The sequence below is a fragment of the Columba livia genome, chromosome 1 (assembly GCF_036013475.1).
Source record: "Columba livia isolate bColLiv1 breed racing homer chromosome 1, bColLiv1.pat.W.v2, whole genome shotgun sequence".
Taxonomy (NCBI): Eukaryota; Metazoa; Chordata; class Aves; order Columbiformes; family Columbidae; genus Columba; species Columba livia.
Genome location: NC_088602.1, coordinates 77,924,923 through 77,939,266, shown reverse-complemented (window position 1 = coordinate 77,939,266; position 14,344 = coordinate 77,924,923). Strand labels below are relative to the sequence as shown.

General features: G+C 40.1%; 1 protein-coding gene across 2 annotated transcripts in view; it reads left to right on the top strand.

Moving 5' to 3' along the window:
• The window catches only part of CXADR (CXADR Ig-like cell adhesion molecule), a 36,407-nt gene that overhangs the window by 8,368 nt on the left and 13,695 nt on the right, over positions 1-14,344 (top strand). For both annotated transcript variants that reach the window (XM_065063630.1, XM_065063622.1), the window contains exons 2-6: positions 10,006-10,172; positions 10,817-11,021; positions 11,392-11,547; positions 13,590-13,712; positions 14,041-14,179. In XM_065063630.1, coding sequence (XP_064919702.1) covers positions 10,006-10,172; positions 10,817-11,021; positions 11,392-11,547; positions 13,590-13,712; positions 14,041-14,179 — 790 coding nt within the window. The remainder of the gene's footprint in view (positions 1-10,005; positions 10,173-10,816; positions 11,022-11,391; positions 11,548-13,589; positions 13,713-14,040; positions 14,180-14,344) is intronic.

Genomic DNA, 14,344 nt, shown 5'->3' with positions numbered 1-14,344 from the left:
TGTCTGAGGACATCCAGACTGAAGTAACTTTTTTTTTCCCTATCTTTGAAAAAGTCTGCCTGGCCTGCTTCCTGTTATGTGTGGGGGTTTTGTTTGTTTTTGTAATTGACAGGATTTGTGGATTCAGGTTAACTCTGGTAGATACTCAGTAACTTAACGATTACTGTTGAATTGATGAATTTTGTCAGATTTTTCAGGCTGGCCCAATGCAGTATTGCTTCAGTTTGGCTTCTGTTCAAAGCAGATCACCTTAAGGTGGTGTTTGTGGTATTCTGAAGGGGAATAAGTCTTTTTAAGCTGTTCTGCACAAATTGTGAGCTGAGAGTGGCAAAACTTCTATTTTTGGAACTGGTTGGATTTCAGTGGTTGCTGAAAACCGTGTCTCTTCTGTGAACCTTGGGATCAGACAGCAGAAAGGGATATAAGACTCAGTAGTGGAGTCCACTTTAACTGTGGAAGCAGATGAAAAGAAGTCAGGAGTAGGCAAGGAGGAAGTAAATCTGTGATTTGAAGTAGTAGTGCCACACTGGTTACTTTAAGGTTAAGTACAACTGGAAGACTTTGCCCAGTAAATGTGCCTCAGAAAAGTGGTGCTTCCTCCCCCACTGCCTGCTCAGAAGAAGTAAAGTTTGGAATACAAATCCACTGTTTTGAGACCCAGCAGCGGCAGAGCTGACTAACCCGGTGGTAGAACTTTGCCAGGCTTATTCTGACATGCAGGGGTTTTTTTCTGTATTTTGCTTTAAGTGCTCCTGCTGTTTTATCAGGCTTCCCTTAGTAGCTTATGGCAAAACCTTCCTCCATGCACATAAGTCTTTTAGCTGCACCACCTCTGGAAAATGGTGTCCTGAAAACTTAACGGGACCAGAGCTCTGGCAGTTTGGTCTCTTAGCTTCATTCTGCTGTATGTAAGGCAGCTGAGATGAAGTGTGAGAGGGATTTAAAGTCTTGTCTCTACTAACACTGAGTGTCCATATAAAACTCAAGCTCTTTTCTCCAGATATTGCTTTGTGGATTTAGTTTCTGCAGCTATTTTTATATTTAGTCTGGGACTAAATGGACTAGGAAGAGGAGACAGTGTTTGGAGCAAGGCTCGGAGCCAAATCTCTTCTAGCTGAGTGCTTTTATTTCTGGGTTGTCTTTACTTTCTCTGGCTTCATAAACTGTGTCTTTTCTGCATAGTAGAAGGGCGTCATGAAGATGTGAGCCTTGACTAGCTTAGAGACCACTATCCTGGGAAGTATGAAATGCAGGTGTGAATATCTTTTGTCTGAATCTCTGGGGATTAATCGATGTTCTCCCTAGTGGTCTTAGGCTAGTATAGAGAGGCAAGTTTTTACCTCTGACCTTTTTGGATTGGGCCTTTTTGAGTTTTAAGAAGAGGCTTATATTAATGTCAGTAGCTTTGGAAATGTTAGATTTAAAGTGCTTCATGTTTTTGCTAAGATAGTGTGGTGGGGTTTTCAAATTTTTAACTACTTTGAACCGTGCTTTTCTATTAAATTTGTGTGTGGCATTGTACGGTAACCACAGTGTGTCAGGCATGGGAAAAATGTGATCTGTGGAGTGTATTAAACATTAACTGTTCAACACTTCTGATACTAGCAAAACAGTACTTTCTTTGTTAGGAGAAGCTTTATGATTTACCTTTATCAGTGGTAGATTATCCTGAAAATCTGAATTCTCTGCGGACTTCTACAGTTATTACACACTAAGACCAAACCTGCTTTTTGGATACATATCCACTATAGATTCAGGTGCGGTAATGCTGTATCACTTTTTATTTTATTTTACTCACTGCTGCATGATTATCTTGCTTTTGGTAGTTCATTGCCTGTTGATTGCTTGTTCCTTTCCCTCATCTCTTGCTCATTTTTGCCTCAGGTGAGATTGCTGTGAAGGTTAAGCATTCTCCAGTACCTAGGTACCTGATTAAATTAATAGGACATGTATTGAGCTAATTTTTATTTTGGATTCTGCCTTGGAACATTTGATGAGAATATCTGTGTACTTTGGCTGTAAAAGAGAATTTTAGAGTTTCATTCTGACATCAAAAGTCCCCAATCTGTTGAATTTGCTTTCTAAAGGGGAGATGGCTAATTTTTTTGTCATTCTATTAAACCTCTGTTTTTCTTCTTGCTCTTATTCCTCTAATGTTTACTAAGTTAAAGGAGACTCGTTAGCAACGTTTCTTTGTGTTGCTCTGTGTCACATGTCCCATGGAAAAACAGTGGAGAAAATAAGTATGACTAGAGCTGGTAGAAATACTGGAATTGACTTTTTTTCCCATGTTGCTTAGCCTGAATTTCTGAAGCCTGATATAACTTGTATAGAATTGGAAGTGGGGTTAACCCTGCTTTAATCTGTCTCAGACCTCATCAGGACCAGGGACATGATGTTTTCAGGATTTTTTGTGGCATGGTGATGCCTGCCAGAAATTGTAGTGTTTATGATGCAAGGAAAGTAAGATGCACCAAAGCTTCACAGCATTTTTGGCCCAGGTTCCAGAAGGCTGACTGTGATGGGGCCTTGCTCTTGCTGTTGGAGGTAAGATGCTGGAAAGTGAGAACCCAAATCTGAAGCTAGGCTTCCTGGCCTTTGAAGGGTCTGACTGGTAAAGGTGGGATTCAGTTTGTGGTACGGTCAGTTCTGATCAATTGTGGTAAAACAGCATAAGCAAACTGCTGCTTGTGGCCATCTCGGCTCTGCTGATGTGACTCAGCTCCGGGCTGCTGTAAAGATCACTAAGATGAATAATGTCAAATACTCTTTCCCCTGTATTTTTTCAAAGGCAACTTTTAATCCACTTACATCATTAGGAGCACACTGCCTTGTTTTGGCATTGGTTGAGGATACTGAAGTTTTGTGTGGTGAGGAAGCAGAAGACTGAGATGGTGGCTCCTTGTGGGGATTTCAGCCATGAAGGAGACCTGTGTTTGGTTTCGATTGTGTGCCAGTAAGAATTTGGAAGTCTCCCTCAGATAGGTACTCTGCACTGTGCACCTACCTCAGTGTGCACTCCCTACTTGACAAGGGTGTAAATGTAAGTTGACTCCCTCAATTCTATCGGCTCTTATTTCAGAAATGTGGTTTTGAAATAAGACGTTGTAGAACTTCTGTCTGAGTGGAAGTGGGAAAGGGAGAATTGTGGAACTTTATTAATATCATTAGAGCTAGCTGAAAAAAGTAGATAAGCTATGGATGAGAGACATATTCAGAAGTAAAATGAGGTTTGTGGGGAGTTGATTATTGAGACTGAAGTCAAGAGGAAAGATTTGATCACAGCTACTGTACATCTATAATCTGTATTGGAAAGAAGAGTATAAACGGAAGCATCTCTTAAGTGAATTTTATAGCTGGTATGTCAAAGCGCTAATATGCATTTCTGGTTGTCATTGTTATTTACTTATTAAGGCTTCATTCTGTGGAGAAAAGCATGTACATGTTTCCAGCCATTCCTTGTTTATAAGTGGGAATTGGCAAACAATTTTTTTTTGAGAGCCTCCTATCAAGTTGAAGTACTGTGCAAATGCAGATTGTGGATGGATCACATATGGCTTGCAGTACAGCAACGTCTCTGAACTCAACTCTTACCCCATGTAGAACCAGCCTGCGATTCTTTGCAGTTGTGCTCCTTGGCAATTGTCATTTCAGACATCGTTCTGAACCCGGCAGCAGTCCTGCCTCGGTGGTGCATCTCCCCTGTTCCTGCCCCTCCGTGTGTGTCCGCCACTGTACCTTCTGCTGTTCCAGCTGGTTGTGTTCCTTCCCTGTTAACGTGTTTAGGGAGGGACTGTGTATTTTGGGTTACATAGCACTTCTGTATGCTATCTGATGCCAGAAACATTCATGCCAAGTTTAAATTTGCACTTAAATTTGTATAAGCCAGCAATCCAGAATTTCAGCGTATCCTAAACTTTAACTTTTTTTCTTTAAATAAGAAAACACTAAATGCCTAAATAATTCGTCTAGTGAAAATTTACTTTCTGTTGTTTGTTAGTATGTATCACAGCTCTGTTTGCATCTGTGTTGGAATGGAGAAAACTTTGCTCCATTTTAATGTTTTGTCTACTTTCTGTGGTGAAGATTATTTCATACTAGAAAACAGTTTCCATCTAGAAAACAGTTTCCATCAAATTCTGTGAAATGTTTAATTTTACCTAGATTATTCTTAAAAATATTAATAATGTAGTTTGCTAAGTTATGTTCCGCATGAGTGGTATTTGAAGGTATGTCCAGAAATTCAGAAGGAAATACAGTTTCTCTGAAGATGGCTTGCACCCCTTCAGAAATGCAAGAAACTTATTCAGTCATGTAGGTACAGTTTACAGTGCTCTTTAGGATCAGTTTCCCAGAGGAAGAGTATTTTACTCCGTATTAAGAAACTTAAATCTGAATGCTCAGGATCCAAAATGTGTAGTGACCTCTTACCACCTTCCAATATAAACTTTTATCAACGTGTAATACTTATTATTCTGTATCAAGGAATGGTACTTGTCTCTTCTCATCCAGTCACAAGGGTTCATTTTTCTGTTTGCCCAACCGAACATGGCACATGTTCTCCTTACAAAATATTTGGAGACCAATATACATGCATTTGGACCAATTGCACTTCTGTGGTGAATAGTTTTCAGTTCTTTTTTGAGAATCTGTTGCATGCTCCTGAGCCTAAGCTTTGCAGTGATTTGTTTGCTGCAATTAAAAAGTAGATATTTTAATGGTAAGTCTCTCTGAATAAACATGATAACTGACTTGAGGAACCCTCCTCTTTCTGGTGTGTTGAAACAAGTTTGACATTTTATCCATGAAATACTGCTAATCAAAACAAATACAGATCTTCACTCACCGTGATAAAATGTCTGCCTGTCACGTACTAGCAGTTAGATGCCACAGTTTATCCACCCATGTTTTGGGGAGAATACTAGTGGTGTGAAAATAAATAGAATCTTCCTGATTTGAGTGGAAACGGAAGGAGGTGAGGCTTGGGAAAGCTTGGAGAAAATGTCATCTTGTCACTATGTGCATTGGCTTCATATAGATCTTTAATGCAGCTATAGAATGGTTTGTATTGGACGTGATCAGAGTCCTCCAACCTTCGGCTCCGAGCAGAGTCAGTGCTCTGTACTTTGATCATGCCTGTGTCAGCTGTCACTAAATCACAGCTGTTCCATTTTCCCTTTTGATTCTTTGCTGTTCATGTACTAATACAAGCTTTTCATGTTGCATTCAGGTTTCTTGCTTTAATCAGCTTTGTTTTGGTCTTGACTTCCTTAGCAGGGATGCTGCATGCCTGGGTGGTATTCCTGTATTCCTTCCTTGGTAGGCTGTTCTGTCTTCCCCTCATTAGGCAGAGCTGCTGATTGATCTGCTTATTTTCCGGAGCGTTGGGATGTACTTTTCACAGAATCACAGAATCGACTGGGTTGGAAAAGACCTCAGAGATCATCGAGTCCAACCCTTGGTCCAACTCTAGTCCGTTTACTAGATCATGGCACTAAGTGCCATGTCCAATCTCAGTTTAAAAACCTCCAGGGACGGCGAGTCCACCACCTCCCTGGTCAGGCCATTCCAATGCTTGACCACACTCTCTCTGTAAAGAATTTCTTTCTAATATCCAGCCTAAATTTCCCCTGGCAGAGTTTAATCCCATGCCCCCTTGTCCTATTGCTAACTGCCTGGGAGAAGAGACCAGTCCCACCTGGCTATAACTTCCCTTCAGGTAGTTACAGAGAGTGATGAGGTCACCTCTAAGCCTCCTCTTCTCTAGACTAAACAAGCCCAGCTCCCTCAGCCTCTCCCCATAGGTCTTATGTTCAAGTCCCTTCACCAGTCGTGTTGCTCTTCTCTGGACCCGCTCCAGCACTTCAATGTCTTTCCTGAACTGAGGGGCCCAGAACTGAACACAATACTCCAGGTGTGGCCTCACCAATGCAGAGTACAGGGGAAGGATCACTTCCCTTGTCCTGCTGACCACGCTATTTTTGATACAGGACAGGATACCGTTGGCCTTCTTGGCCACCTGGGCGCACTGTTGGCTCATGTTGAGCTTCCTGTCAATTAGTACCCCCAGGTCCCTTTCTGTCTGACTGCTCTCCAGCCACTCTGCGCCCAGCCTGTAGCGCTGCAGGGGGTTGTTGTGACCAAAGTGCAGCACCCGGCATTTGGCCTTATTGAACTTCATCCCATTGGAATCAGCCCATTTTTCCAGTCTATCCAGATCCCTCTGCAGAGCCCTCCTGCCTTCCAGCAGGTCGACACTCCCTCCCAGCTTGGTGTCATCAGCAAATTTGCTGATGATGGTCTCAATCCCCTCATGTGATAGCAGCAGTTGTCCTTAAATACCTGACAGCTTTCTTGAGCTCTTTTGCCCTTCAGAACTGGGTCCCACAGAATTCTTCGTACTGAATGAGTCAGCCTGCCCTTCTGAAGTGCAGGGCCTGTGCTGAATGTGTCTTCCTCCTCTCAGGATTTTGAACTCCACTATTTCATGGTCACTACAGTCAAGAATGCTGTTGATGATCACATCCACAGCAAGTTCTTCTGTGTTTTGTTGAAAGCGATTCCAAGGTAGTATCAAATAGGTGGATCATTTAGTATCTGTTTTTCCCTGAAATCTTTCAGAAGTCTTCTAGATTGTTTGTGTCCTGTTAGGTTGCCCTTCCAGTTGATGTCAGGGAGGTTAAAGTGTCTTGCAGTAACTAGGCTCCATGATTTAAAGACTTTATGGAACTGTTCAAAAAGACTTTATCTGCTTTCTTGCCCTGATTAAGTGGTTTGTAACAAGCTCAGACCGTGGTGTTGCTCATACAGACCTCCTTTAATCCTGACCCGCAAGCACTCAACCAGCCTGTTGTCTGTCCTGTAGAACAGCTTTCTGTGTTCCAGCAGCTCTGCTGGCAATTCACCTGCTGTTCTTTCCTTCCTGGCTTTCTTAAAAAGCCTGTATGCATCCATGACACAGCTCCAGTCGCTTGAGCAATCCCACACACCTGTTACTCTGTTGTAGTTCTGTGTGCAAGTACTTGAGATGGTTCCCCTTCCAACATGTTTTGCCCTTACCAAGGTCTATGTTTCTTCTACGAACCTGACTCATGTATTTAATACATTTGAATCTCTATTCCCTCCCTTAACTGCAATCTTCTATCCCTATTCCTGATAGACTTCGCATTTAAAGTGCTTATCACCAAATTTGATGAGGATGTTCCTAACCCACTTTGTCGAGTGGATCCCATCTCTCTACCTTAGCAGCCCTCATTTCTCAGGGTTACTTGTGGCCATAAAAATTAAAACACTGCCTGCAGTGCCAGTCCTGCAGTGAATTGCTAACTCACAGGATATGTCTCCACAAGCCTTTTTTCCTTCACATGAAAGAGCAAGGAGAACAAGTGTCCCCTGGGGTCCCATGTCCTTTGTCCCCTGGTGTTTTCTAGTCACTCTTGGTTTGCTCCAGCGCTCCTTTGTTAATAGCATGGGTGCCTGTGTAAGTAGGCAATAGCAATAGTTAGGAGTAAAAAAAAAAAAAAGGTGGTAATAATAGGTAGTAGTTTAGTAGTTAATATTCCAAGGGTTGGAGGACTCTTGGCAGTCTCTCTAAATGCTGACTTTGGGCAAACCTTGTTCACCCAGCAGATCTGGTAGCAGACGTGTGTGTCTATTCTGCAGAAGGGAATCTCCAACTAATATTACCTGCCACTCCCTCGTATTGCTGATGCTTAGTTCAAAGCCAGCTAGCGCTGATATCTGCCTTAATTGAGATGCTTGCTGCTTCTGACTGTCATTCTAATGTTGACAAAAAAATAGTGAGTGTGGAAAACAGCTTTATGTGCTTGAGTTCTTAGCTTAAGAAAGAGAATGTGGAGCGCTAGTACAATAAAATGAGGTATTGGTGCGTTTAGTAAGAAGGGAATTGAGTTTTATGAAAAATCTCTAAGACTTAGAAGGCTCAGACCAATCTGTGGGTACGTCTCATACCTGCTAATATGTGCTACAGGCTTCACATGTAGAAATGACTGAAAGCTATCCTGAGGTGTACATATGCTTCATCTGCCATTTACATATTTACACGCATGAATATATTACTCACCTCAAGAGTTACAATTTTTCTAACAGTCTTCTGTGTGGTTTAAATTTCCAGCAAGTCACTTTTTGCTGTTGGGTTCTGCTTTTATTAACTTACGGCCACTATGTTGTTTCATACACACTGGACCAGAGAAGTGAGTGCTGTAGTAGAACCTCAGACTGAAGCATTTGCTCTTTGTACCTTTTAAAGCACTTTGAGCAAACTGATGTGTGATAGGCAGGACTATCGGAGCCTAGTTTCCTAGAAGTGTGCTTCTGAAATTTAGTGCTTCCACCTTTTGGCATAACTTTTCTCCCCTATTCCCTGTGTACTTGTTCCCTTTCTCAGTGTTCTGCCATCTGAACGAGAAACAGGTTGTGTAACATCCACCTTGAACTCAGAGTCAGATGGAGTTGTCTGGCAGTGAAGGGGCAAAGAGATAGCTGAAGAGTCTAATGCTTCTTAGCGATGTCACAACAAATTAATGACTTCACTTGCACTGTTACTTCTGCTTCATCAGAGATGAATAAGTAATGAGAGAACACTGTCTGTACAAGTCTGGTTTGTTTAGAAAATTAGTCAAAAAAATCAACATATTCATGTTCACCTGTCCAGTTTCTTTGACCCATGTTGTGTGTTTTAGCAGGTGTCAACTAAAAATTAGGGAGTTTATACTTTTTAGCTGTACAGATGTGTTGTAGCATCTCCAAAGTATGGATCACGTTACCCACTACCTGCTGCAAAGAGGCAGATGTCAGTGTGTTCCTCTTACCTGAATTACTGAACACTGTGTGAAATCCTCAGCAGGTCCCTTTGCGGCAGAGAAGAACAAATACGTTCTGCAGTCATCTGTTGTGGAACTTCAGATGGCAAAGTGACTGTTACTAGAGGTGCTGTCACAGAGCAGAAGTGCTGTTTCAGTGATTTACTCTATTTTCGGAACGAAAGCTTTTAATTTCCTGGGTTACAGATATGCAGCTTTATGGAAGTAATATCTTAACGTAGTTCATCATCATTCAATAAACTGTACTTGACATCCCATCTCACTTCTTGAATGTAGTAAAATGAAAATGCAGAAGTGTGATTTGGAGATGAGCTTGAAAATATTGTGTTACAGTTTCCTAATGAGGCAGTGGAGAAGAGTGGGGAAAAAAAACAACAACATGGAAGTCAGTGAAAAACAGATCAGGAATTCGCATTCTTTGCTACTGTGCTTTATGGAAACGTGAATGTGCTCTGAATCTACCCATTTCTAGAGATGCTGGCTGGTAGTGATACTGTCTTCCTTCAGGCTTTTTGAGTAACTTTGTGTCACTATACAGATTCTTTTTTCAGGGCTGAATGGAGGAAAATTTGTTGTCTGGAAACATGTTTTGCTTAGAGGCACGCAGATGAGGATTATGTAGCCTTTTTTGAGGAGTAAGACAAGCAGAAAAGGCAAACAAATCGAAAAACTCATTGAGATTTTTGGAAAGGATTCATTTATCCACTCCCCGTAGATGGAAGAGCCCTTATACTTCAAGGCAGAGTGACTTAATTTGATCCAACCCAGAACTTGACAACAATTCTGCCCATCGTGGCAGACTTCATTGCTGTTCCATGCTTTCATTTTACCAAAGAGGGAGTAGCGGTAACTTGAAAAACCTGCTGCTCAAACTTTTTGGTTTAGCTTCGCATGGGACTTGAATTGTACAAAAAAAATGTGTGGTTGCAAAGAAGTAACTGGCTGTTGGATGTGATTCCAAGTGAACAGTACATGACTTTGCATCGTTGTTCTGTAACATACTGCACAGGATCTCTTAAGCGGTGACTAGTCTGCCTAATGGCATGGTTTCTATACAGGAAAAGTAGATGATGGATTTGAATGCATACTGAAATATAATACAATGCTTATGGTGGAAATTGCATGGGAAGTGTTTTTAAAACATAAAAATATATTTTTATAGGTCTAACAAGAAGCCTAGATATAACTTCAAATCAATCAATGTTTGAAAAAGCACAAGGAGAGAAAGTGACGTTGCCATGTACTTTTGTACTCTCAAAAGAAGATGAAGGCCCACTAGATATTGAGTGGGTATTGATACCAGCAGATAATCAAAAGAAGGAAGAAATAGTAAGTAGAGACTTTTTTTTGAACAGTGCTAATTCAGTTGTTCGAGTAGGTCAACATATGAACTTTGTTACTGACATTAAACTTCCAGGCTTTCAGGTTGGTATGCTTGTGATCTGAAATTACTTTTAAGCACCAGTCATATAAAATATAGTGGGAAGTTTTGGAATAGCAGATTAAGTATGAAATGTCAAAGAATTTCTCACTATGAACTTGTCTTCTAAAGAAGAACTCTTAAATTAAAAAATGCTTTAGTTACAGAAGACAAACTATACTATTGCACCTGTATTGTTTTCCTGACTGAAAACTGATTAATGAGGATTTGATTATAAATATATTAACTCTTCCCTTTCTTTGGAAACCTTATCAGTAAGGTGACTCATTTAAGTAGAGAGGGTTTACAGAATGAAATTAGAGCAATTTTAAACAGTTTCCTTTCAGTTAAAAGTCAATGCTGACATGTTGCTTCTTGGGCAGTTGTTTGGTTGGTATATGTGGTGATAAACTGAAGACTGAAATATTTGGCTATGTCATACTTCTGGGATTATTTAAAACAGTAGAAAGAAACTCAAGAATCTGGAGATAGCAAATTATTTTGAATGCTTGCATGCCAAGTGGATTTCTGATTAATATTTCTTTTTTAATAGATAATTATGTATGCTGTAGACAGGATTTATAATCATTATTATGCTGCTATGACTGGGCGGATGCAGTTTACTAATCCTGATCCCAAATCTGGTGATGGTTCATTGGATATCCTGAACTTAAAGTCAACAGACACTGGCACGTACCAGTGCAAAGTGAAGAAGGCTCCTGGAGTTCAAAGCAAAAAAATACACTTGACTGTACTCGGTAAGATAATGCTTTTCTTGAATTTTCAGTGACATTTTTGAATGTGTTTATTCCGTTCTATCTTTGTCTAAAATGAAAAATTCTGTCAGGCAAAGTCATACTGCATCTATCATAAAGCATCCATTATTGAGGCTTTGGGAGGGGTAAACATCATTCTATTCTGGGGGATGAAGGGAGTAATATTCAGAATAATGAGCATTTTAAAAAATCCTATGCCTGGCTTATATTTCATAGAAAATCTTTCCATGCATAGAAGTGGTTTGTTGCACAAGTTGTCTTAGCAAAATGGACAGCCCTACTAGAACTAGAACACAACTAGCAAGTATTTTGATTGTGACTGTTATTAATTCGATAATACTTTGTTTATTAGTAAAGCCAGCAAGAACTAAGTGTTCCATTGAAGGACCACAGGAGATTGGAAGAGATGTTGTCTTGAAATGCGCATCACAAGAAGGATCCCCGCTTTTGTCTTATGACTGGAGAAGAGTATCTAGCACCCGGGAACTTCCTGCCACTTCCATTCTGAGTACTGTCAAACTTTATTTATTGTTCTGAAATACTTAAGAAGGATTGCATTTGTATTTTTGGTTCGTCTTGACTTGTAAGCATCTCTAGCTTGGCACTAGTACAGTCAAGATAAGTGTCACTTCTGCCTTCCCACTGGAAAATAAAGCTGACTTTGAGTTCTGTGGTTTTGGTTTTTAGGTTTTTTGTTGATACTGGGAAATGTATCAAGCTTTGAGATTCTTACCACTAGGCTGCAAAATCATGCTCACCCATACCTGACTGTTCTGAGTTCTCTTGCTTGCTGATGTTGGCTGCTTTTGTGCTCAAGAGGACAGTAAGGAAGAGTCAGAACAGAGTTCTAGACTACAGGTTAGAGCTGCCTTCAGGGAAGTAGAGATAAATGCTTGAATTTCATCAGAGATTGAACTGAGGTCTTAATTTCCTGATCAAGTGACAGAACTTCTTGCTTAAAAAGAGGTACATTTTTTTAGAAGAAAAGTTGTCAAGAGTAACAGAGAAGAAATGGTTTACCTTCTACTTACAGGAGCTGACATATAGGATTCCAAATTATTGTAGTGCTGGTATGGGATTTTTATTGTGAGAACTTCATTGTAGAAAGTTATTTTGTGGGTTTTGGGCTTTGTGAAAGCTATTCTGGAATATTTTTAGAAGAGTACTGCTCAGTACCAGTTCTTTCTGATCTTCCTTGTAGCTATGAAACCTTGAACCTTGAGATGGTGGGGTTTCCTTGCAGATGAAGTAGTTCAAGAATCTGCTTACCAATAGACATATTTCAATTCGGGTCGTGTAGGACATACAGGATGAAGTGGTATCATGGATGAAGTGGTATCTAAGAGCAGTCAAACTGGACATCTGTGGGAGTGACAATAAGAAGTTTTGTGATTCTTCCTCAAGGGGTCTCCTATACTCCTGTAATTTATGCCCCTGGAAATTCAGATATGGCTTCAGTTTAGTTGGTTTGAAACAAAATCTGACCTCTCTGAACTTCTCCAGTTTCCTTTAAACTTACGTAGTTTATTAGAATCTGTAATATCTTGGAACACAGATCTCTAAAAATCAACTGCATATGAAGAATCTCATATTGTTCTTCATTTTGAACTTGCCTCCTGGTAGTGCTGTTCAGTATCTTTCTTATTTTGAAAGTGAACAGTTACCACTCAAGACCTTAAGCTTCTCTTACTGTTCCCCTTCATTCTCCAAATTTGTCTCATGGTCACAAAAAAATAAATTGATGGTATCAGTACTGGGCAAGAATGACTGAGCAAGTATGTGAAAGTGGCACATAACTTGATAAAATAATGTTTATTTTGGGCTTGTGAATGTAGGTTTGGGGATACTGAACGTGTTCTCAAGAATCTGGGTACTACCTAATGTCTTCAGCAGGAAGAGTGAAGTCTTGTGTGGTGCTTTGTTCCTGTGGTGGTGGTGTCTCTTGTAGGTCTAATGGCAAATCCATTAACAATTAAAGCATGCAAGCCATTGGAAGTTCAACTAGTAGAATCTCACAAAGGGAGCTGTCAATGGCTTTTGAAAGCCCTGGGGAAATACTACTCTCTTTGTTTTCCCGGATTTGTGTCTCTTGCTCTGTCAGCATCACCAGACTTAATTGGTAGCACATGGGAGTACGGTGGTTAGGATAGATCCACCTCGTGTTGAACATGGGCTCTCTAGGAGAGGCAGTTTAGACAGAGAGGAGGAGGTACTTCTGGGATGCCTTTAGTATTTTGTATTTTAGAATTCTGTGTTAAGATGAGAGAATTTACCACCTTAAGCATCGGTTTCTTTCCATTGACAGAGTAGCCAGTCTGTAGGCTTAACATTAAGGTCAAATGCTGAGGAATGATTTTCTAACAAGGTAAAAGGCTTTTACAAATAATAGTATTTCACAGCATGATAGACTTCTGTTTTTATTTGGGTGTTTTCAATATGGCATTTTTTTTAGTTAAGAGTGCATCTGTGTGCTGGATTAATAATTCTGCATTATTGAATATGGAATTAAACTTTGGACAATGGTAAACCTTTACCTTTTGTTGTTTGTAGATAAAAATACAGGAGAACTTCTGCTGAAAAATGCCTCTCAAGACAATTCTGGTACATACACTTGCGTTGCCTCAAACAGAGTTGGCACGGATGAATGTTCTGTTGAGCTGAATGTCACCCCTCGTAAGTGTTCGCTATGTAATGGTCACATAGTGTTTTGTGTATTAAAACTGGATAACCTTGTTTCTCTAAACTCCTAAAAGGCTAAAAAAACAACCCTGTTGTATAACGGTTGCTTTTTCAAGTCTTTCCAAATATTGCTTTTTATGCAGAAAGCTGTAACTTATTGTTTTAAATGCATGTGATCGAAGCATACCCTCTGTGATTTGGTGATATACTCTTAGCCTGGATCATGTGGAAATGTACTGTTTTTTATGTTGAGTTGAGAGAAAAGAAGCTGGTCATATAAATTTGACACTTAACAAACAGTATCCTTATTTATCTATTCTAGCTATGAATACAGCTGGTATAATTGCTGGAGCTATTACAGGAACTCTGTTGGGTCTTTTTGTACTGGCTTTTCTCGTCTTCCATTGCTGTAAGAAACACAGAGAAAAGAAATATGAGAAAGAAGTACATCATGAAATCAGGTAATGACATATCTCTAATTTCTGAGGAGTATTATTTGAACCTTAACTTTTAAATGTGTATTTTTGCAAGTCAGATACTTAACAGTTGAGACTTCTGTCCTAATCTGGAATTTTTTAACTTAAAGGAATATGTGAGCCTCTTGCCACTGTGTCAGAACAGAAAGG